This window comes from Oncorhynchus masou, chromosome 14 (genome assembly GCF_036934945.1).
Source record: "Oncorhynchus masou masou isolate Uvic2021 chromosome 14, UVic_Omas_1.1, whole genome shotgun sequence".
NCBI lineage: Eukaryota > Metazoa > Chordata > Actinopteri > Salmoniformes > Salmonidae > Oncorhynchus > Oncorhynchus masou.
The window spans coordinates 32234671-32259603 of record NC_088225.1 but is presented as its reverse complement, the minus strand read 5'-3'; the positions used below and the strand labels follow the sequence as shown (position 1 = coordinate 32259603).

General features: G+C 48.7%; 1 protein-coding gene across 4 annotated transcripts in view; it reads right to left on the bottom strand.

Moving 5' to 3' along the window:
• LOC135554749 (multidrug resistance-associated protein 1-like) overlaps positions 1–24933 on the bottom strand; it is a 91972-nt gene that overhangs the window by 48951 nt on the left and 18088 nt on the right. For all 4 annotated transcript variants that reach the window (XM_064987179.1, XM_064987180.1, XM_064987182.1 and 1 more), the window contains 12 exons: positions 24251–24376; positions 19296–19357; positions 18019–18150; positions 17600–17824; positions 14252–14429; positions 13154–13315; positions 12643–12735; positions 11128–11193; positions 7331–7468; positions 6447–6593; positions 1470–1557; positions 1121–1190 (listed from right to left, as the gene is read on the bottom strand). In XM_064987179.1, the coding sequence (XP_064843251.1) occupies positions 1121–1190; positions 1470–1557; positions 6447–6593; positions 7331–7468; positions 11128–11193; positions 12643–12735; positions 13154–13315; positions 14252–14429; positions 17600–17824; positions 18019–18150; positions 19296–19357; positions 24251–24376 (1487 nt within the window). The remainder of the gene's footprint in view (positions 1–1120; positions 1191–1469; positions 1558–6446; positions 6594–7330; positions 7469–11127; positions 11194–12642; positions 12736–13153; positions 13316–14251; positions 14430–17599; positions 17825–18018; positions 18151–19295; positions 19358–24250; positions 24377–24933) is intronic.

The window sequence follows — 24933 nt, the reverse complement described above, 5'->3', positions numbered from 1 at the left end:
ATGTATACAATAGTAATAGAATATGCAGTAAGCTGTGTGTATGTATACTACTATAGTAATGGAATATACAGTAAGCTGTGTGTATGTATACTATAGTAATAGAATATGCAGTAAGCTGTGTGTATGTATACAATAGTAATAGAATATGCAGTAAGCTGTGTGTATGTATACTACTATAGTAATAGAATATGCAGTAAGTTGTGTTTATGTACACTACTATAGTAATAGAATATGCAGTAAGCTGTGTGTATGTATACTACTATAGTAATAGAATATGCAGTAAGCTGTGTGTATGTATACTACTATAGTAATAGAATATGCAGTAAGCTGTGTGTATGTATACTACTATAGTAATAGAATATGCAGTAAGCTGTGTGTATGTATACTATAGTAATAGAATATGCAGTAAGCTGTGTGTATGTATACTATAGTAATAGAATATGCAGTAAGCTGTGTGTATGTATACTACTATAGTAATAGAATATGCAGTACGCTGTGTGTATGTATACTACTATAGTAATATAATATGCAGTAAGCTGTGTGTATGTATACTACTATAGTAATAGAATATGCAGTAAGCTGTGTGTATGTATACTACTATAGTAATAGAATATGCAGTAAGCTGTGTGTATGTATACTATAGTAATAGAATATGCAGTAAGCTGTGTGTATGTATACTACTATAGTAATAGAATATGCAGTAAGCTGTGTGTATGTATACTACTATAGTAATAGAATATGCAGTACGCTGTGTGTATGTATACTACTATAGTAATATAATATGCAGTAAGCTGTGTGTATGTATACTACTATAGTAATAGAATATGCAGTAAGCTGTGTGTATGTATACTACTATAGTAATAGAATATGCAGTAAGCTGTGTGTATGTATACTACTATAGTAATAGAATATGCAGTAAGCTGTGTGTATGTATACTACTATAGTAATAGAATATGCAGTAAGCTGTGTGTATGTATACTACTATAGTAATATAATATGCAGTAAGCTGTGTGTATGTATACTATAGTAATGCAGTAAGCCTCCAACTGCCATGAGAGTAACAAAGTCAAGAGGGGGGGGGTGGTGAAAACATAGGACAACACTCTTCTTTGAGCATTACCTCTTCAGAGTGGGGGCATCGTTTCTACACCAGCTGAACACCCCGTCCTCAATGGAGATACTGTCTGAGCCTGGGAACAGAGGAAGACATACAAGAGAGAGGAACAGGAAGTGAGTAGAAAGAGAGAGAGAGAGTATTGAAGCCTCATTAAAGACTAACACATCAAACAGCATCTGGGTACAGAGGCTGGGATGATCTTTCTGCCTGTGTTTCTCACTCTGTCTGTGTGTGTTTCTCACTCTGTGTGTGTGTGTGTGTGTGTGTGTGTGTGTGTGTGTGTGTGTGTGTGTGTGTGTGTGTGTGTGTGTGTGTGTGTGTGTGTGTGTGTGTGTGTACATATGTGACTCACAGCCTGCTACAGCCCTGCGCTCCACACTGTCCTCCTGCAGCTCCTCATGAGACAGAAACACACACAGACGTTTCATAGAAACACTGGCCTGCAGAGAGAGATGGAGGGAAGGAGAGAGAAAGAGACAGGGAGAGAGGGAGACAGATGGAGGGAGGGAGAGAGAAAGAGACAGGGAGAGAGGGACACAGATGGAGGGAGAGAGAGAGAAAGAGACAGGGAGAGAGGGACACCGATGGAGGGAGGGAGAGAGAGAGAGAGAGATGGAGGAAGGAGACAGATGGAGAGAGGGAGAGAGAAAGAGACAGATGGAGGAAGGAGACAGCGGGGTGAGGGAGAGAGAAAGAGACAGGGAGAGAGGGAGACAGATGGAGGGAGGGAGAGAAAGAGACAGGGAGAGAGGGAGACAGATGGAGGGAGGGAGAGAGAAAGAGACAGGGAGACAGATGGAGGGAGGGAGAGAGAAAGAGACAGGGAGAGAGGGAGACAGATGGAGGGAGGGAGAGAGAGAGATGGAGGAAGGAGACAGATGGAGAGAGGGAGAGAGAAAGAGACAGATGGAGGAAGGAGACAGCGGGGTGAGGGAGAGAGAAAGAGACAGGGAGAGAGGGAGACAGATGGAGGGAGGGAGAGAGAAAGAGACAGGGAGAGAGGGAGACAGATGGAGGGAGGGAGAGAGAAAGAGACAGGGAGAGAGGGAGACAGATGGAGGGAGGGAGAGAGAAAGAGACAGGGAGAGAGGGAGACAGATGGAGGGAGGGAGAGAGAAAGAGACAGGGAGAGAGGGAGACAGATGGAGGGAGGGAGAGAGAAAGAGACAGGGAGACAGATGGAGGGAGGGAGAGAGAAAGAGACAGGGAGAGAGGGAGACAGATGGAGGGAGGGAGAGAGAAAGAGACAGGGAGAGAGGGAGACAGATGGAGGGAGGGAGAGAGAAAGAGACAGGGAGAGAGGGAGACAGATGGAGGGAGGGAGAGAGAAAGAGACAGGGAGAGAGGGAGACAGATGGAGGGAGGGAGAGAGAAAGAGACAGGGAGAGAGGGAGACACATGGAGGGAGGGAGAGAGAAAGAGACAGGGAGAGAGGGAGACACATGGAGGGAGACAGAGAAAGAGAGACAGAGACAGGGAGACAGATGGAGGGAGGGAGAGAAAGATAGACAGAGATGGAGGAAGGAGACAGCAGGGAGAGGATACATATTAGTGATGCGCTGGTTGATTCATAACCCGCAGTCCCCACAGTTATATCTGCAGGAGGATGGGTTTAGGGTCTTTACATATTGTGTGGCTGAAGGGTGGGCGGGCGACTGAAGGGTCCCGCTGAAGGGCGGGTGGGTTTGTGGCTGGTTGGTTGGTTGGTTGGCTGAAGGGCAGGTGGTTGGCTGAAGGGTGGCTGAAGGGCGGGTGGTTGGCTGAAGGGCGGGTGGGGGGCTGAAGGGCGGGTGGGGGGCTGAAGGGCGGGTGGGGGGCTGAAGGGCGGGTGGGGGGCTGAAGGGCGGGTGGTTGGCTGAAGGGCGGGTGGGGGGCTGAAGGGTGGGTGGTTGGCTGAAGGGCGGGTGGGGGGCTGAAGGGCGGGTGGTTGGCTGAAGGGCGGGTGGGGGGCTGAAGGGCGGGTGGGGGGCTGAAGGGTGGGTGGTTGGCTGAAGGGCGGGTGGTTGGCTGAAGGGCGGGTGGTTGGCTGAAGGGCAGGTGGTTGGCTGAAGGGCGGGTGGTTGGCTGAAGGGCGGGTGGTTGGCTGAAGGGCGGGTGGTTGGCTGAAGGGCGGGTGGTTGGCTGAAGGGCGGGTGGTTGGCTGAAGGGTGGCTGAAGTGTGGCTGAATGTCGGGTGGCTGACTGAAGGGTGGCTGAAGGGCGGGTGGTTGGCTGAAGGGTGGCTAAAGGGTGACTGAAGGGTGGCTGAAGGGCAGGTGGTTGGCTGAAGGGTGGCTGAAGGGTGGCTGAAGGGCAGGTGGTTGGCTGAAGGGTGGCTGAAGGGTGTCTGAAGGGTGGCTGAAGGGTGTCTGAAGGGTGGCTGAAGGGTGGCTGAAGGGTGGCTGAAGGGCAGGTGGTTGGCTGAAGGGTGGCTGACTGAATGGTGGCTGAAGGGTGTCTGAAGGGTGGCTGAAGGGTGGCTGAAGGGCAGGTGGTTGGCTGAAGGGTGGCTGAAGGGCAGGTGGTTGGCTGAAGGGTGGCTGGAGGGTGTCTGAAGGGTGGCTGAAGGGTGGCTGAAGGGTGGCTGGAGGGTGTCTGAAGGGTGGCTGAAGGGCAGGTGGTTGGCTGAAGGGTGGCTGGAGGGTGTCTGAAGGGTGGCTGAAGGGTGGCTGAAGGGCGGGTGGGTGGCTGAAGGGTGGCTGAAGGGTGGCTGAAGGGTGGCTGAAGGGCAGGTGTTTGGCTGAAGGGCGGGTTGAAAAAATAGAAGCAATCCCTTGATTGTGTATTTTAGGCTACATGGAGGTTGTTATATATTATTGACATTTGCACAGTATAGGCTGTTATCGCTCGAGTTACCAGTGTAGCCTGATATCGCTCGAGTTACCAGTGTAGCCTGCTATCGCTCGAGTTACCAGTGTAGCCTGCTATCGCTAGAGTTACCAGTGTAGCCTGTTATCGCTAGAGTTACCAGTGTAGCCTGCTATCGCTAGAGTTACCAGTGTAGCCTGTCATCGCTAGAGTTACCAGTGTAGCCTGTTATCGCTAGAGTTACCAGTGTAGCCTGCTATCGCTAGAGTTACCAGTGTAGCCTGTCATCGCTAGAGTTACCAGTGTAGCCTGCTATCGCTAGAGTTACCAGTGTAGCCTGTCATCGCTAGAGTTACCAGTGTAGCCTGCTATCGCTAGAGTTACCAGTGTAGCCTGCTATCGCTAGAGTTACCAGTGTAGCCTGTTATCGCTAGAGTTACCAGTGTAGCCTGCTATCGCTAGAGTTACCAGTGTAGCCTGTCATCGCTAGAGTTACCAGTGTAGCCTGTTATCGCTAGAGTTACCAGTGTAGCCTGCTATCGCTAGAGTTACCAGTGTAGCCTGTCATCGCTAGAGTTACCAGTGTAGCCTGCTATCGCTAGAGTTACCAGTGTAGCCTGTCATCGCTAGAGTTACCAGTGTAGCCTGCTATCGCTAGAGTTACCAGTGTAGCCTGTCATCGCTAGAGTTACCAGTGTAGCCTGCTATCGCTCGAGTTACCAGTGTAGCCTGCTATCGCTCGAGTTACCAGTGTAGCCTGCAATCGCTCGAGTTACCAGTGTAGCCTGCAATCGCTCGAGTTACCAGTGTAGCCTGGACAATTTATAGAATGACAAAAATAAAGAATTACAGGGGGCAGTCCTAATCGTCCTAATCGTCCTCTGGAATAACGAACATTCCAACGTTCTGTAGTTACACTAGTCCCGTGTGAATAGGGCTTTATCCTTAATGATAAATATATAACCAACGTTCTGTAGGTACACTAGTCCCGTGTGAATAGGGCTTTATCCTTAATGATAAATATATAACCAACGTTCTGTAGTTACACTAGTCCCGTGTGAATAGGGCTTTATCCTTAATAATAAATATATAACCAACGTTCTGTAGGTACACTAGTCCCGTGTGAATAGGGCTTTATCCTTAATGATAAATATATAACCAACGTTCTGTAGGTACACTAGTCCCGTGTGAATAGGGCTTTATCCTTAATGATAAATATATAACCAACGTTCTGTAGGTACACTAGTCCCGTGTGAATAGGGCTTTATCCTTAATAATAAATATATAACCAACGTTCTGTAGTTACACTAGTCCCGTGTGAATAGCGCTTTATCCTTAATGATAAATATATAACCAACGTTCTGTAGGTACACGAGTCCCGTGTGAATAGCGCTTTATCCTTAATGATAAATATATAACCAACGTTCTGTAGGTACACTAGTACTGGCCAAAGTTATAGTTTGTTAAGAAGAAATTTGTGGAGTGGTTGAAAAACTAGTAATATTGACTCCAACCTAAGTGTATGTAAACTTCTGATTCAACTGTATACCATTCCACTGTATACCATTCCTGTATATCTGATTCAACTGTATACCATTCCACTACTATCAAAACTATATTGGATTTTTTTTTTACCTCATTTAACAAGGCAAGTCAGGTAAGAACAAATTCTTATTTTCAATGGCGGCCTAGGAACGGTGGGTTACCCTGCCGACATGACTATATATATCATTCCAATACTATCAATACTATATTGGAAATGATTTGTCATGACATTGATCAACTTTGGTTGATGGATTCATTCATTAGTAACCAACTGATTGATTGATTGACTGATTAATTAATTAGCCAATGGACTGACCGATTGACTAATTGATATACCATACTGACCTGCACCACGAGGCTGAAAGATTGATTTATTGATCAATATCTTGTCCCTGGTCACCAGCAGCATGGTACAGCTCACCGGTCTGTACAGCATATGAATCTGTGTGTGTGTGTGTGTGTGTGTGTGTGTGTGTGTGTGTGTGTGTGTGTGTGTGTGTGTGTGTGTGTGTGTGTGTGTGTGTGTGTGTGTGTGTGTGTGTGTGTGTGTGTGTGTGTGTGTGTGTATGTGTGTGTGTCTGTGTGTGTGTCTGTGTGTGTGTGTGTGTGTGGGCAATTCTGATATTTTGCCCAATTATTGGCAAGAGCTGATCTGATTGGTCAAACAACATATACAACGTATTAGGGAAACATATAAATCAGAACTGGGCTGCATGTGTAAACGCAGCCATAGAGTGATCTGCAGTGCAGCCCTCAGCACGTATCTGGTCCACACTGATGATGATCACATGTTACATGTTAATGAATTAATCACCTCGATGGAATCTGATTGGTTGGAGTTAATTGGTTAGTTTACTGTTTTACTTAATTGATACATTGATGGATTTGATTTATAGATGAATACAGTGACTGATTTGATTGAATTGCATATTGACTGATTTGTAGATAGATTATTTGATCGATTGATTTGCTGTCCAGACCTGATCAGCACACCTACCTGGACCATGCTGCTGATGACCATGGGCAGCATGTTGAGGGGGAAACGCAGGATGTTGAACAGAGCCAGAGACACAAATGCCTTCTGAGCATCCAGCACGTTCCTCTCATCTATCATCACATACACTGTGAACGTAGACAGCGCCACCTGGGGGATGGGAGGAGAAATGCATGTTATATATCATAATATAACAATATATAATAACACATAAACTGAACGTACACAGTGCCACCTGGGGGATGGGAGGGGAAATGCATGTTATATATCATAATATAACCATATATAATATCACATAAAATGAACGTACACAGCGCCACCTGGGGGGTGGGAGGGGAAATGCATGTTATGTATCATAATATAACAATATATAATATCACTTAAACTGAACATACACAGTGCCACCTGGTGGATGGGAGGGGAAATGCATGTTATATATCATAATATAACAATATATAATATCACATAAACTGAACGTACACAGCGCCACCTGGGGGATGGGAGGGGAAATGCATGTTAAATATATTGTATAACAATACCATCACATACACTGTGAATGTAGACAGCGCCACCTGGGGGGTGGGAGGGGAAATACATGTTATATATCATATAATAATACCATCACGTAGACAGCGCCACCTGGGGAATGGGAGGGGAAATACATGTTATATATATCGTATAACAATACCATCACATAAACTGAACGTACACAGCGCCACCTGGGGGATGGGAGGGGAATGTTAAATATTTATGTCAGGGACATAGGTGGATCAAGTGACCATGTAAGAGTGAGTGTGAGCATGTATGTGTGTGTGTGTGTGTGTGTTAATGTGTATGTGTGTGCGTGTGCGTGTGTGCATGTGTGTCTACATGTCTCTGTAACTCACCAGAAAGGGAGCACAGACCCAGGTGAAGGTGGATATTGCCCCCAGGTAAGCAGCCTTCTTGAGGACACGGAGCTCACTCTCTCTGATGGCTGACACCTTGTCTTTGAAGGCCAGCTCCCACGCATACAGCTTCAACACCTTTAGGTTCAGGTTTAGGTTCAGGTTCAGGTTTATTTGAACATCTCTGTACATATTCAGAAAGATTGATCAAATTGATCAAATTTGTGTCTGTCTGAGCTCGTCCGGCTGTGTCTCTCTGAGCTCGTCCGGCTGTGTCTCTCTGAGCTCGTCCGGCTGTGTCTAACTGAGCTCGTCCGGCTGTGTCTCTCTGAGCTCGTCCGGCTGTGTCTCTCTGAGCTCGTCCGGCTGTGTCTGACTGAGCTCGTCCGGCTGTGTCTGTCTGAGCTCGTCCGGCTGTGTCTCTCTGAGCTCGTCCGGCTGTGTCTAACTGAGCTCGTCCGGCTGTGTCTCTCTGAGCTCGTCCGGCTGTGTCTCTCTGAGCTCGTCCGGCTGTGTCTGTCTGAGCTCGTCCGGCTGTGTCTCTCTGAGCTCGTCCGGCTGTGTCTCTCTGAGCTCGTCCGGCTGTGTCTGACTGAGCTCGTCCGGCTGTGTCTAACTGAGCTCGTCCGGCTGTGTCTCTCTAAGCTCGTCCGGCTGTGTCTGTCTCAGCTCGTCCGGCTGTGTCTGACTGAGCTCGTCCGGCTGTGTCTGACTGAGCTCGTCCGGCTGTGTCTGTCTCAGCTCGTCCGGCTGTGTCTAACTGAGCTCGTCCGGCTGTGTCTGACTGAGCTCGTCCGGCTGTGTCTGTCTCAGCTCGTCCGGCTGTGTCTAACTGAGCTCGTCCGGCTGTGTCTGACTGAGCTCGTCCGGCTGTGTCTGTCTCAGCTCGTCCGGCTGTGTCTAACTGAGCTCGTCCGGCTGTGTCTGACTGAGCTCGTCCGGCTGTGTCTGTCTCAGCTCGTCCGGCTGTGTCTAACTGAGCTCGTCCGGCTGTGTCTAACTGAGCTCGTCCGGTTGTGTCTCTCTGAGCTCGCCCGGCTGTGTCTCTCTGAGCTCGTCCGGCTGTGTCTGACTGAGCTCGTCCGGCTGTGTCTGACTGAGCTCGTCCGGCTGTGTCTAACTGAGCTCGTCCGGCTGTGTCTGTCTCAGCTCGTCCGGCTGTGTCTGTCTCAGCTCGTCCGGCTGTGTCTGTCTCAGCTCGTCTGGCTGTGTCTCTCTGAGCTCGTCCGGCTGTGTCTAACTGAGCTCGTCCGGCTGTGTCTCTCTGAGCTCGTCAGGCTGTGTCTGTCTCAGCTCGTCCGGCTGTGTCTGTCTCAGCTCGTCCGGCTGTGTCTGTCTCAGCTCGTCCGGCTGTGTCTGTCTCAGCTCGTCCGGCTGTGTCTGTCTCAGCTCGTCCGGCTGTGTCTCTCTGAGCTCGTCCGGCTGTGTCTCTCTGAGCTCGTCCGGCTGTGTCTCTCTGAGCTCGTCCGGCTGTGTCTGACTGAGCTCGTCCGGCTGTGTCTAACTGAGCTCGTCCGGCTGTGTCTCTCTAAGCTCGTCCGGCTGTGTCTGTCTCAGCTCGTCCGGCTGTGTCTTACTGAGCTCGTCCGGCTGTGTCTGTCTCAGCTCGTCTGGCTGTGTCTAACTGAGCTCGTCCGGCTGTGTCTAACTGAGCTCGTCCGGCTGTGTCTGTCTCAGCTCGTCCGGCTGTGTCTAACTGAGCTCGTCCGGCTGTGTCTAACTGAGCTCGCCCGGCTGTGTCTAACTGAGCTCGCCCGGCTGTGTCTAACTGAGCTCGCCCGGCTGTGTCTAACTGAGCTCGCCCGGCTGTGTCTAACTGAGCTCGTCCGGCTGTGTCTGTCTCAGCTCGTCCGGCTGTGTCTAACTGAGCTCGTCCGGCTGTGTCTGTCTGAGCTCGTCCGGCTGTGTCTCTCTGAGCTCGTCCGGCTGTGTCTAACTGAGCTCGTCCGGCTGTGTCTCTCTGAGCTCGTCCGGCTGTGTCTCTCTGAGCTCGCCCGGCTGTGTCTCTCTGAGCTCGTCCGGCTGTGTCTCTCTGAGCTCGTCCGGCTGTGTCTAACTGAGCTCGTCCGGCTGTGTCTGTCTCAGCTCGTCCGGCTGTGTCTAACTGAGCTCGTCCGGCTGTGTCTGACTGAGCTCGTCCGGCTGTGTCTGACTGAGCTCGTCCGGCTGTGTCTCTCTGAGCTCGTCCGGCTGTGTCTCTCTGAGCTCGTCCGGCTGTGTCTCTCTGAGCTCGTCCGGCTGTGTCTCTCTGAGCTCGCCCGGGTGTGTCTAACTGAGCTCGTCCGGCTGTGTCTAACTGAGCTCGTCCGGCTGTGTCTGTCTCAGCTCGTCCGGCTGTGTCTGACTGAGCTCGTCCGGCTGTGTCTGACTGAGCTCGTCCGGCTGTGTCTGACTGAGCTCGTCCGGCTGTGTCTGACTGAGCTCGTCCGGCTGTGTCTGACTGAGCTCGTCCGGCTGTGTCTGACTGAGCTCGTCCGGCTGTGTCTCTCTGAGCTCGTCCGGCTGTGTCTCTCTGAGCTCGTCCGGCTGTGTCTCTCTGAGCTCGTCCGGCTGTGTCTCTCTGAGCTCGTCCGGCTGTGTCTGACTGAGCTCGTCTGGCTGTGTCTGACTGAGCTCGTCCGGCTGTGTCTGTCTCAGCTCGTCCGGCTGTGTCTCTCTAAGCTCGTCCGGCTGTGTCTCTCTAAGCTCGTCCGGCTGTGTCTGTCTCAGCTCGTCCGGCTGTGTCTAACTGAGCTCGTCCGGCTGTGTCTAACTGAGCTCGTCCGGCTGTGTCTAACTGAGCTCGTCCGGCTGTGTCTGACTGAGCTCGTCCGGCTGTGTCTGACTGAGCTCGTCCGGCTGTCTCTCTCTGAGCTCGTCCGGCTGTGTCTAACTGAGCTCGTCCGGCTGTGTCTAACTGAGCTCGTCCGGCTGTGACTCTCTGAGCTCGTCCGGCTGTGTCTGTCTGAGCTCGTCCGGCTGTGTCTAAACTGAGCTCGTCCGGCTGTGTCTCTCTGAGCTCGTCCGGCTGTGTCTAACTGAGCTCGTCCGGCTGTGTCTAACTGAGCTCGTCCGGCTGTGACTCTCTGAGCTCGTCCGGCTGTGTCTCTCTGAGCTCGTCCGGCTGTGTCTAACTGAGCTCGTCCGGCTGTGTCTAACTGAGCTCGTCCGGCTGTGTCTAACTGAGCTCGTCCGGCTGTGACTCTCTGAGCTCGTCCGGCTGTGTCTGTCTGAGCTCGTCCGGCTGTGTCTAAACTGAGCTCGTCCGGCTGTGTCTCTCTGAGCTCGTCCGGCTGTGTCTAACTGAGCTCGTCCGGCTGTGTCTAACTGAGCTCGTCCGGCTGTGACTCTCTGAGCTCGTCCGGCTGTGTCTCTCTGAGCTCGTCCGGCTGTGTCTAACTGAGCTCGTCCGGCTGTGTCTAACTGAGCTCGTCCGGCTGTGTCTGTCTGAGCTCGCCCGGCTGTGTCTCACTGAGCTCGCCCGGCTGTGTCTCACTGAGCTCGCCCGGCTGTGTCTCTCTGAGCTCGTCCGGCTGTGTCTGTCTCAGCTCGTCCGGCTGTGTCTCTCTGAGCTCGTCCGGCTGTGTCTAACTGAGCTCGTCCGGCTGTGTCTGTCTGAGCTCGTCCGGCTGTGTCCGTCTGGCTTAATAAACCCCAAACCCAGCCCATCTGGCACTCCAGCCAGGCTAGAGGAAACGCTGAAAGAACTGGAATCTGAAGTATTTGACCCCAACCCTGACATGCAGAAACATACATAAAATGTGATACAAATTCAAACAGTATATAAACCTCAGGTCAAAAGACATGTGATGTGATACCTTGATGCCGTTGAGAACTTCGTTCATCAGCTTGATGCGGTTGTCTTTACTCTTCATCTGAGCTACCTGGCGATCACAACACCACAATACCATCACATAAACTGAACGTACAAAGCGCCACCTGGGGGATGGGAGGGGAAATGCAGTGCGGCAGTGTAGCCTAGTGGTTAGAGCGTTGGACTAGTAACCGGAAGGTTGCGAGTTCAAACCCCCGAGCTGACAAGGTACAAATCTGTCGTTCTGTCCCTGAACAGGCAGTTAACCCACTGTTCCCAGGCCATCATTGAAAATAAGAATTTGTTCTTAACTGACTTGCCTAGTAAAATAAAGGTACAATTAAAAACACAACGCTGGCTATTACATCTCTGCTACATCTCTGCTACATCTCTGCTACATCTCTATTACATCTCTGCTACATCTCTGCTACATCTCTATTACATATCTGCTACATCTCTGCTACATCTCTATTACATCTCTGCTACATGTCTGCTACATCTCTATTACATGTCTGCTACAATTCTATTACATCTCTGCTACATCTCTGCTACATCTCTGCTACATGTCTATTATATCTCTGCTACATCTCTAGTGATACCTGGTATGATGTTGTGAATAAGGGGTCAGAGAGGTACCTGGTATGTATAAGGGGTCAGAGAGGTACCTGGTATGTATAAGGGGTCAGAGAGGTACCTGGTATGCTGTGAATAAGGGGTCAGAGAGGTACCTGGTATGTATAAGGGGTCAGAGAGGTACCTGGTATGTTGTGAATAAGGGGTCAGAGAGGTACCTGGTATGTTGTGAATAAGGGGTCAGAGAGGTACCTGGTATGTATAAGGGGTCAGAGAGGTACCTGGTATGCTGTGAATAAGGGGTCAGAGAGGTACCTGGTATGTTGTGAATAAGGGGTCAGAGAGGTACCTGGTATGTTGTGAATAAGGGGTCAGAGAGGTACCTGGTATGCTGTGAATAAGGGGTCAGAGAGGTACCTGGTATGCTGTGAATAAGGGGTCAGAGAGGTACCTGGTATGTTGTGTATAAGGGGTCAGAGAGGTACCTGGTATGTATAAGGGGTCAGAGAGGTACCTGGTATGCTGTGAATAAGGGGTCAGAGAGGTACCTGGTATGTTGTGTATAAGGGGTCAGAGAGGTACCTGGTATGCTGTGAATAAGGGGTCAGAGAGGTACCTGGTATGTATAAGGGGTCAGAGAGGTACCTGGTATGTTGTGAATAAGGGGTCAGAGAGGTACCTGGTATGTTGTGTATAAGGGGTCAGAGAGGTACCTGGTATGCTGTGAATAAGGGGTCAGAGAGGTACCTGGTATGTATAAGGGGTCAGAGAGGTACCTGGTATGTTGTGAATAAGGGGTCAGAGAGGTACCTGGTATGTTGTGTATAAGGGGTCAGAGAGGTACCTGGTATGCTGTGAATAAGGGGTCAGAGAGGTACCTGGTATGTTGTGAATAAGGGGTCAGAGAGGTACCTGGTATGTTGTGAATAAGGGGTCAGAGAGGTACCTGGTATGTTTTGGTCTTCATGGCGATCACACCGTTGATTGGCACCATCAGAACCATTACAGCCACGCCAGCCAGCACCGACGGACCCAAGTTCTACACAGGACATGACATCACAAACCATTGAGAACTCGTTAAGACGACAACAGTCTCTGCTGCGTATGTAACAGAGTTGGATTCAGAACCTCACTCCTTAGCTTGAAATGTGTCTACTTGCGCCATCAAAATGCTATCCAGATCACACCCAGTCAGTAACAAGTACCTGCCACAGGATGTACAGGGCCAGTATGACCTCTTGGTTTATTTAAAGATCTTTGGTGCGTACCTGCCACAGGAAGTACAGGGCCAGTATGACCTCTTGGTTTATTTAAAGATCTTTGGTGCGTACCTGCCACAGGAAGTACAGGGCCAGTATGACCTCTTGGTTTATTTAAAGATCTTTGGTGCGTACCTGCCACAGGAAGTACAGGGCCAGTATGACCACTTGGTTTATTTAAAGATCTTTGGTGCGTACCTGCCACAGGAAGTACAGGGCCAGTATGACCTGTAGAGGAGCAGACCAGATCATGTTGATGTAGGTGATGAGGTCCATGAAGCGCTGGGCGTCGACCGACATCAGGTTGACGATCTCTCCCACTGTAGACGTACGCCGCGCCGCGTTACTGATCACCAGAGCCTGGGAGGGGGCAGAGGTTAGAGGGTAAAGGTCAGACAGGGGTTAAGGGTCAATGAAGGGTCTACAAATGTCAGATCAATCGATCATCAATTGATTGATTAGTACACCTACGATCAGTAGACAGACTCTACTGTAGCGGTGTGGAGCATCATGACAAATTAACTCTCAATTAATCGCTGATCAAATCAATCAGCCAATCGCTGATCAAATCAATCAGTCAGTCGCTGATCAAATCAATCAGTCAATCGCTGATCAAATCAATCAGTCAATCGCTGATCAAATCAATCAGTCAGTCGCTGATCAAATCAATCAGTCAATCGCTGATCAAATCAATCAGTCAGTCGCTGATCAAATCAATCAGTCAGTCGCTGATCAAATCAATCAGTCAATCGCTGATCAAATCAATCAGTCAATCGCTGATCAAATCAATCAGTCAATCGCTGATCAAATCAATCAGTCACTGATCAAATCAATCAGTCGCTGATCAAATCAATCAGTCACTGATCAAATCAATCAGTCGCTGATCAAATCAATCAGTCACTGATCAAATCAATCAGTCAATCGCTGATCAAATCAATCAGTCAATCGCTGATCAAATCAATCAGTCGCTGATCAAATCAATCAGTCGCTGATCAAATCAATCAGTCAATCGCTGATCAAATCAATCAATCAGTCGCTGATCAAATCAATCAGTCACTGATCAAATCAATCAGTCGCTGATCAAATCAATCAGTCACTGATCAAATCAATCAGTCACTGATCAAATCAATCAGTCAATCAATCAAATCAATCAATCAATCAATCAACTCAATCAATCACTAATCAAATCAGTCAATCGATCAGCAGAATATTATTATTATATATATATTTTTAAACGAAACCTTTATTTAAGTTGTACCTTCATTTAACTAGCCAAGTCAAGTGAATAGTGATTACCTTCCTGTAGACAGCTCCTACTATAGCAGTGCGTAGCCTCATTCCCGTGACGAAGCACACATGGAAGTACTTCTGCAGGATGAGGGTCTGGAAGCAGGTGCAAACGAACAGCAGCGCGGTGTAGAAGTAGCCCTGCCACGAGGGGGCGCTAGAGTCGTTCACAAACTGGATCAGCAACCTGAGGGGTTGGAGGTCAAGGGGTTAGCAGGTCAGAGGACAAAAGGCAATGACACAGCCTGAGAGACGATGATAAAAAGAGGTCAAATGTCAGTGGGTAGGGACGGCAAGAGAGATGGACACAAAAGGCCGAATTCAAGGGTTCTTCTGACGATCTGAAACAAAACGTCCATTTGGCGATGTCAGAAAAAAAAACTCTGATTTCTAATCATTCTAAGTGCACATGAACACAGCAAGACAGGTCAAACATCTATACAGGCTGAAACCACAAGAGCACATGAACACAGCAAGACAGGTCAAACATCTATACAGCCTGAAACGACAAGAGCGAGAGAAAGAGAGGTCTAGTGTTGTACGTTGTACCCAAACTACAGTACTTTTTAAAAATATTTTATCTTGGAAAAACTGTCCTGAATTAGAATGACGTACTTTCGGTTCTTCTAATCAAATATGTTGTACGTTTGGAAACTAACTAAATGTTTTGAACTTATTAGAAAATAAATCAAGTTTTTTGGTAAGACATGAACAGAATGCATCAGTGGTTCGTATTCCCTGAAACTTCCTGCAGAGGCAACGGCACGGGAATGACCGTCCGTCTGTGTGTGTGTGTGTGTGTGTGTGTGTGTGTGTGTGTGTGTGTGTGTGTGTGTGTGTGTGTGTGTGTGTGTGTGTGTGTGGTCTGCGTATTGTCCACCACGTTGTGTAGCCGTTAGCGATGCTAATGATAACCGTCTTACAACCACCCCCCACGAGAACAGAAACACCTACAACGACCCCCCCCCTCCTCTAGAACAGAAACACCTACAACTACCCCCCCCTCCACTAGAACAGAAACACCTACAACCACCCCCCCCACGAGAACAGAAACACCTACAACGACCCCCACTAGAACAGAAACACCTACAACTACCCCCACTAGAACAGAAACACCTACAACGACCCCCCCCCCCCACTAGAACAGAAACACCTACAACGACCCCCACCCCCACTAGAACAGAAACACCTACAACGACCCCCCCCCCCCACTAGAACAGAAACACCTACAACGACCCCCACCCCCACTAGAACAGAAACACCTACAACTACCCCCCACTAGAACAGAAACACCTACAACTACCCCCCCCCAGAACAGAAACACCTACAACTACCCCCCCAGAACAGAAACACCTACAACTACCCCCACTAGAACAGAAACACCTACAACTACCCCCCCACGAGAACAGAAACACCTACAACTACCCCCACTAGAACAGAAACACCTACAACCCCCCCCACTAGAACAGAAACACCTACAACTACCCCCCCCACTAGAACAGAAACACTTACAACAACCACCCCTAGAACAGAAACACCTACAACGACCCTCCCCCCACTAGAACAGAAACACCTACAACGACCCCCCCACTAGAACAGAAACACCTACAACGACCCTCCCCCCACTAGAACAGAAACACCTACAACGACCCCCCCCCCCACTAGAACAGAAACACCTACAACGACCCTCCCCCACTAGAACAGAAACACCTACAACGACCCCCCACTAGAACAGAAACACCTACAACGACCCCTCCCCCAGAACAGAAACACCTACAACGACCCCCCCACTAGAACAGAAACACCTACAACGACCCCCTCCCCCACTAGAACAGAAACACCTACAACGACCCCCCCACTAGAACAGAAACACCTACAACTACCCCCCCCCACTAGAACAGAAACACCTACAACGACCCCCCCACGAGAACAGAAACACCTACAACTACCCCCCCACGAGAACAGAAACACCTACAACTACCCTCCCCCCACTAGAACAGAAACACCTACAACTACCCCCCTACTAGAACAGAAACACCTACAACGACCCCTCCCCCCACTAGAACAGAAACACCTACAACGACCCCCACTAGAACAGAAACACCTACAACTACCCCCCCACTAGAACAGAAACACCTACAACGACCCCCCACCCCCACTAGAACAGAAACACCTACAACTACCCCCCTACTAGAACAGAAACACCTACAACGACCCCCACCCCCACTAGAACAGAAACACCTACAACTACCCCCCCCTACTAGAACAGAAACACCTACAACTACCCCCCCCTACTAGAACAGAAACACCTACAACGACCCCTCCCCCCACTAGAACAGAAACACCTACAACTACCCCCCTACTAGAACAGAAACACCTACAACTACCCCCCCCCACTAGAACAGAAACACCTACAACTACCCCCTCCACTAGAACAGAAACACCTACAACGACCCCCCACCCCCACTAGAACAGAAACACCTACAACTACCCCCCCCCCCCCACTAGAACAGAAACACCTACAACGACCCCCCTACTAGAACAGAAACACCTACAACGACCCCTCCCCCCACTAGAACAGAAACACCTACAACGACCCCCCAACACTAGAACAGAAACACCTACAACGACCCCTCCCCCCACTAGAACAGAAACACCTACAACCACCCCCCCCCAGAACAGAACAGAAACACCTACAACGACCCCCACCCCCACTAGAACAGAAACACCTACAACGACCCCCCACCCCCACTAGAACAGAAACACCTACAACGACCCCCACCCCCACTAGAACAGAAACACCTACAACTACCCCCCCCCACTAGAACAGAAACACCTACAACGACCCCCCCCTACTAGAACAGAAACACCTACAACGACCCCTCCCCCCACTAGAACAGAAACACCTACAACGACCCCCCAACACTAGAACAGAAACACCTACAACGACCCCTCCCCCCACTAGAACAGAAACACCTACAACCACCCCCCCAGAACAGAACAGAAACACCTACAACCACCCCCACGAGAACAGAAACACCTACAACTACCCCCACTAGAACAGAAACACCTACAACCCCCCCCCCCCCCACCCCACTAGAACAGAAACACCTACAACGACCCCCCCCCCCCCCACCCCACTAGAACAGAAACACCCACAACCACCCCCACTAGAACAGAAACACCTACAACCCCCCCCCCCCACCCCACTAGAACAGAAACACCTACAACCCCCCCCCCACCCCCCACCCCACTAGAACAGAAACACCTACAACTACCCCCCCGCTAGAACAGAAACACCTACAACGACCCCCCCCCCCACTAGAAGAGGAGACCAGACGAGAGTATCTCACCTACCTGAGTATATTCGGCCCCACGAACATGAGAATGTCCTGGATGATCTTGTAGAGAGAAGAGATGAGGAAGTAGGGTCCGAAGGTGAGACAGAGGGCCCAGAACAGAGAGGGTTCTCTAGTCTTCTGGGGTGTCTTCATGATCAGGATCTCTGACTCCTCTACGGGGACACCCTCCTTCTCTCCCCGAGGAGCCTTCTTCGGGGAGTACAGAGTCTTCTCCTCCGGTCTGGGAGAAAGGGCGGGAGGGGGGGGGGGAGGAGTTATTTAGCTTGTTTTCGCTTACGGTGTGCCCTAATGAACATGACCTTTTGACCTTGCCCGAGTGCAAACGCGCCATGACGTGCAAGTGCGCGTGTGCATGCCTGCACGTTTTCTGCACGCATGTGTGGAGGTGTGTGCTTCCTGGTGGGTTCTCCTGACCTTTTGACCTTCAGGCACTCGTTGTCCCAGCGTCGTACGAGCTGAGGGACGACCCTCTGGGAGCGGTCCTCTGAGTTCAGGCACCACAGATCCTTCTGTTCTAACGGACGCTTATAACCTGTTACTATCAGACTGGAGGAGAGGGGAGGTAGACAAATGAGCAAGAGGGAGAGAGAGAGAAACACACACAGAGAGAGAGAAACACACAGAGAGAGAGACACACACAGAGAGAGAGAAACACACAGAGAGAGAGAAACACAGAGAGAGAAACACAGAGAGAGAGAGAGAAACACAGAGAGAGAGAGAGAGAGAGAGACAGACAGAAACACACCGAGAGAGGGAAACACACAGAGAGAGAAACACACAGAGAGAGAAACACAGAAAGAGACACACATAGAGAGAGAAACACAGAGAGAGAGAAACACAGAGAGAGACACACATAGAGAGACACACAGAGAGAGAGAGAGAGACAGACAGAAACACACAGAGAGAGAAATACACAGAGAGGGAGAGACAGAGAGAAACACACAGAGAGAGACACAGAGAGAGAGACACACAGAGAGAGAGACACACAGAGAGAGAGACACACAGAGAGAGAGACACACAGAGAGAGAGAGACACACACAGAGAGAGACACACACAGAGAGAGACACACACAGAGAGAGACACACACAGAGAGAGACACACACAGAGAGAGACACACACAGAGAGAGACACACAGAGAGAGACACACAGAGAGAGACACATAGAGAGAGAGAGACAGAAACACACAGAGAGAGAAATACACAGAGAGGGAGAGACAGAGAGAAACACACAGAGAGAGACACACAGAGAGAGACACATAGAGAGAGACAGAGAGAAACACACAGAGAGAGACAGACAGAGAGAAACACAGAGAGAGAGAGAAACACACAGAGAGAGAAACACAGAGAAACAGAGAGAGAGAAGCACAGAGAGAAACACAGAGAGAGAGAAACACACAGAGAGAGAGAGAAACAGAAGGAAGGAAGAAAGGAAGGAAACAGTCAGCACTAACACTTCCTGTAGAAACAGAAACTCATGCCTGCTGTTTCCAGAGGGGTATCCTACAACCCAGGATCAATGAGTTCGCCAGCTAACTTCCATAAACAACCAGAAATTACTATTGATTTTTCACGGGTTCATTAAGAAAGCTAAACCTATATGTGTTTTTGGTTGTTGAGTTAATTAGACCATGCCAAAAGTTATTTACAAATATTTTGGCATGTTTAAATAGATGTTATTTCCTAACAGCTCACCCAGTGATCCACCAGAAGCTGATTCTGGACAGAAAGGAAGCTCCGATCTCAGGACAGGGATTCTGTAACCGGCAGGAGATGGATCACACAGATTAGAAACACACACACACACACACGGACACACACACATGGACACACGGAGCTGTGAGGGGAACGGCACCGCAGTACCTCCAGGCTCTGATCAGGCCCTACACCCAAACAAGGGCACTGCGTTCATCCACCTCTGGCCTGCTCACCTCCCTACCACTGAGGAAGTACAGTTCCCGCTCAGCCCAGTCAAAACTGTTCGCTGCTCTGGCCCCCCAATGGTGGAACAAACTCCCTCACGACGCCAGGACAGCGAAGTCAATCACCACCTTCCGGAGACACCTGAAACCCCACCTCTTCAAGGAATACCTAGGATAGGATAAAGTAATCCTTCTCACCCCCCCTTAAATGATTTAGATGCACTATTGTAAAGTGGCTGTTCCACTGGATGTCATAAGGTGAATTCACCAATTTGTAAGTCGCTCTGGATAAGAGCGTCTGCCAAATGACTTAAATGTAATGTAAATGTAAATGACACACACACGGACACACACACACACACACACACACACACACGGACACATGCACGGACACACACACACACACATGCACGGACACATGTACGGACACACACACACACACACACATGCACGGACACACACGCACCCTTTCTAACTTTCTCTTAATTAGATACTTATTTTCCACCATAATTTGCAAATAAATTAATTAAAAATCCTACAATGTTATTTTCTGGATTTTTCCCCCTCATTTTGTCTGTCATAGTTGAAGTGTACCTATGATCAAAATTACAGGTCTCTCTCATCTTTTTAAGTGGGAGGACTTGCACAATTGGTGGCTGACTAAATACTTTTTTGCCCCACTGTACTTGTTAGCATTGCTAACCTTTCAGATTACAGTGGAACACTGGGGGGATTTTACATGTACTTGTTAGCATTGCTAACCTTTCATATTACAGAGGAACCCTGGGGGGATTTTACATGTACTTGTTAGCATTGCTAACCTTTCAGATTACAGTGGAACACTGGGGGGATTTTACATGTACTTGTTAGCATTGCTAACCTTTCATATTACAGAGGAACACTGGGAGGATTTTACATGTACTTGTTAGCATTGCTAACCTTTCATATTACAGAGGAACCCTGGGGGGATTTTACATGTACTTGTTAGCATTGCTAACCTTTCGGACTACAGAGGCTCAAGTGGGGTTTGAAAAATAGCGCCTCGTGTTCAGTGCCAGTATTACCGAATATCCCGGGATGGCACAAAGTCGGTATTAAAGACAATCTGGATACCGCACAAGTCTAATGTCAACCATCGAAATCAATTCATTCAATTCAGGCACTTGTCATCTCCCGTCTGGATTACTGCAACTCGCTGTTGGCTGGGCTCCCTGCCTGTGCCATTAAACCCCTACAACTCATCCAGAACGCCGCAGCCCGTCTGGTGTTCAACCTTCCCAAGTTCTCTCACGTCACCCCGCTCCTCCGCTCTCTCCACTGGCTTCCAGTTGAAGCTCGCATCCGCTACAAGACCATGGTGCTTGCCTACGGAGCTGTGAGGGGAACGGCACCGCAGTACCTCCAGGCTCTGATCAGGCCCTACACCCAAGCAAGGGCACTGCGTTCATCCACCTCTGGCCTGCTCGCCTCCCTACCATTGAGGAAGTACAGTTCCCGCTCAGCCCAGTCAAAACTGTTCGCTGCTCTGGCCCCCCAATGGTGGAACAAACTCCCTCACGACGCCAGGACAGCGGAGTCAATCACCACCTTCCGGAGACACCTGAAACCCCACCTCTTCAAGGAATACCTAGGATAAGATAAGTAATCCTTCTCACCACCCCCCCTTAATGATTTAGATACACTATTGTAAAGTGGCTGTTCCACTGGATGTCAGAAGGTGAATTCACCAATTTGTAAGTCGCTCTGGATAAGAGCGTCTGCTAAATGACTTAAATGTAAATGTAAATGATTCAAAAATTCTCCTCTTTTGGCTTGATAGCACACAAATTGTCCCAATTGATAATCTACAATTACTGCAGACATTTGCCAATGCATTGATCATGAAATTGAAAGCCTGTCTTTATACAATGCCTTATGATAATGTTTAATGATAAAGTACAAACTATATGAATAGGCATACAACATTAAAGAGAAGACGAGGCTATTTGATTAATCATTTCTTGATCATGGTTCATTTGGGACGGTGGGACGGGGAGGGGGACGGGGACAGGGGGACGGGCGGTGGGACAGGGACGGGGTGGGACGGGGACGGGGGACGGTGGGACGGGGACAGGGAAGACAGTGACAGGGGGGACGGGGGACGGGGACAGGGGGACGGGGACAGGGGGGGGACGGTGGTAATTTCCGAGGGTCTGCTGTCTGAACAACTTTTATTTGTATTGCTTTTAAATCTTTTTAATAATTTTTACAATTTTATTTACACTTTGTTCTAGCTATTTGTGTAGGTAGCTATCAAGTAAACACAATGTGTTCCCTCCAGCTGAGAAAGACACACTAACAAAAACAAAGGTAGGAATAGATTGTTTTCTGTTAGAAAACTCCCTTTTAGTCTACACTGATGTGTCAAGCCTATTAAAGGGATGTTATCTTGCACAGCTTAACATATAAACTAAACCTCTGTACAGATTTCTTGTTCGTTCAAACATCTTTCTCTCCAGCTGCCAGTGCGACCACAGCATAGAGATGGCTAGCTAGGCGGCGAAGCCCTCTATGGGGCTTGTCTATCACAGAAGCGATCAATAGCAGAGATCAGAGGTGAGCACTCTATCCATTTCTATGGCCAGCTATCGTGACATTTCTCCAAGCGGCCTTTCTCCACTCGCTCAAGGATCATTAAGGAAACCGCGAGTGTGTCACTAGAAAAAAGTAACGAACAATATTCCAATATTTGAATACAGCAACTCGTAATATTATTTAGTTACTCGTAAAAGTAATAAGACTGAAACACGTTACCCTCAACACACACACACACACACACACACACACACACACACACACACACACACACACACACACAGAGACACACACACACACAGACACACACACACACAGAGACACACACACACAGAGACACACACACACAGAGACACACACACACACAGAGACACACACACAGAGACACACACACACACACACAGAGAGACACACACACACACACACACAGAGACACACACACACAGAGACACACACACACAGAGACACACACACACAGAGACACACACACACACACACACACAGACACACACAGACACACACAGACACACACACAGACAGAGACACACACAGAGACACACACACACAGAGACACACACACAGAGACACACACACAGAGACACACACACACTTTCCATGTTGTTACTGATCTCTGGAAGGTCTGACTGTTCCATTGTGAGACTGTTAACAGGGAAACCTGTATCCATGTTGTTATTGATCTCTGGACTGTCTCTGTTGTGGGAGTGGAACAATAACACAAGAGAACCAATCATGGGAACTGGTTAACCTGTTGCTAGAACAATAACACAAGAGAACCAATCCTGGGAACTGGTTAACCTGTTGCTAGAACAATAACACAAGAGAACCAATCCTGGGAACTGGTTAACCTGCTGCTAGAACAATAACACAAGAGAACCGATCCTGGGAACTGGTAAACCTGTTGCTAGAACAATAACACAAGAGAACCGATCCTGGGAACTGGTTAACCTGTTGCTAGAACAATAACACAAGAGAACCAATCCTGGGAACTGGTTAACCTGTTGCTAGAACAATAACACAAGAGAACCGATCCTGGGAACTGGTTAACCTGTTGCTAGAACAATAACACAAGAGAACCAATCCTGGGAACTGGTTAACCTGCTGCTAGAACAATAACACAAGAGAACCGATCCTGGGAACTGGTTAACCTGTTGCTAGAACAATAACACAAGAGAACCAATCCTGGGAACTGGTTAACCTGTTGCTAGAACAATAACACAAGAGAACCAATCCTGGGAACTGGTTAACCTGTTGCTAGAACAATAACACAAGAGAACCGATCCTGGGAACTGGTTAACCTGTTGCTAGAACAATAACACAAGAGAACCGATCCTGAGAACTGGTTAACCTGTTGCTAGAACAATAACACAAGAGAACCAATCATGGGAACTGGTTAACCTGTTGCTAGAACAATAACACAAGAGAACCGATCCTGGGAACGGGTTAACCTGTTGCTAGAACAATAACACAAGAGAACCGATCCTGGGAACTGGTTAACCTGTTGCTAGAACAATAACACAAGAGAACCGATCCTGGGAACGGGTTAACCTGTTGCTAGAACAATAACACACACAGCTGGCATTCACTTAACACACACAGCAAGATCCCACACACACTTCTCACAGTCACACAACATTTACTGTTTGACACAGCAAGCACTCATACAAGCACACACACAGCTAAACACACACACACACAGCATGCACTAATTTATACAAACACAATGTGCCGACACGCAGAGACATAACAAAAACACCCAGAGAGAAAGAGGGCAGTGTGTGTCTGTGTGTGTGTGTGTGTCTGCGTGTCTGTGTGTGTGTGTGTGTCAAACTGTGACAGTGTGTGTGTGTGTGTGTGTCAAACTGTGACAGTGTGTGTGTGTCTCTGTGTGTGTGTGTGTGTGTCTCTGTGTGTGTGTCTCTGTGTGTGTGTGTGTGTGTGTGTGTGTGTGTCTCTGTGTGTGTGTGTGTGTGTCTCTGTGTGTGTGTGTGTGTGTCTCTGTGTGTGTGTGTGTGTGTGTGTGTGTGTGTGTGTGTGTGTGTGTGTGTGTGTGTGTGTGTGTGTGTGTGTGTGTGTGTGTGTGTGTGTGTGTGTGTGTGTCTCTGTGTGTGTGTGTGTGTGTGTGTGTGTACTCACAGCGTCTTTGGATGCCTCTGAGAAGAGAGGAGGCTGGTCTGAGAGGGCTGACAGGAGCAGAGCGATGAGCAGCAGTGTGTAGTAGATGTAGAAGGTTGTGTATCTGAACACACACACCGTCGACGGCTGGGAGGAAACATGGAAACACTGTTCAAAAAGACCTTTCATAGACCTACAAGTCTGAGACAGTTTACTGGCAATAAAATAAGACTGGACTCTACTTGTTACACACACACGAGACACAGAGAGACACAGAGACACAGACACACACACAAAACCACACACACACACAATTAGAACTGGGTGATGTGGACCGAAATCCATATCGCGATAAATGTAAACATTTTTAGCAATAATGATAAATCCGTGATCAATTCCATTAAATCATTCGTGGGGAAGGTGTGTCTGTACAAAAAGTAATATGACGAAAGAAAATGTCATTATTTTTCTCAATAACAACAAAGTCGTCAACAACATTTGTTTTTTGTTTTGATGGACAGTTACATCAGCAAGCAGGACTCTAGACGTGTGTTTCCAGGGCCAGGTAGGACAACTGAGATGGTAGACTACGATTCAAAAAGTAAGATATTCCCATGCAACATATCCAAGGGAAGGAGTGGTTGATGTGCAACCTGTCAAAAGGATCCACAATGATCACATTTATTTTGGCCTCTTCAGAGAAT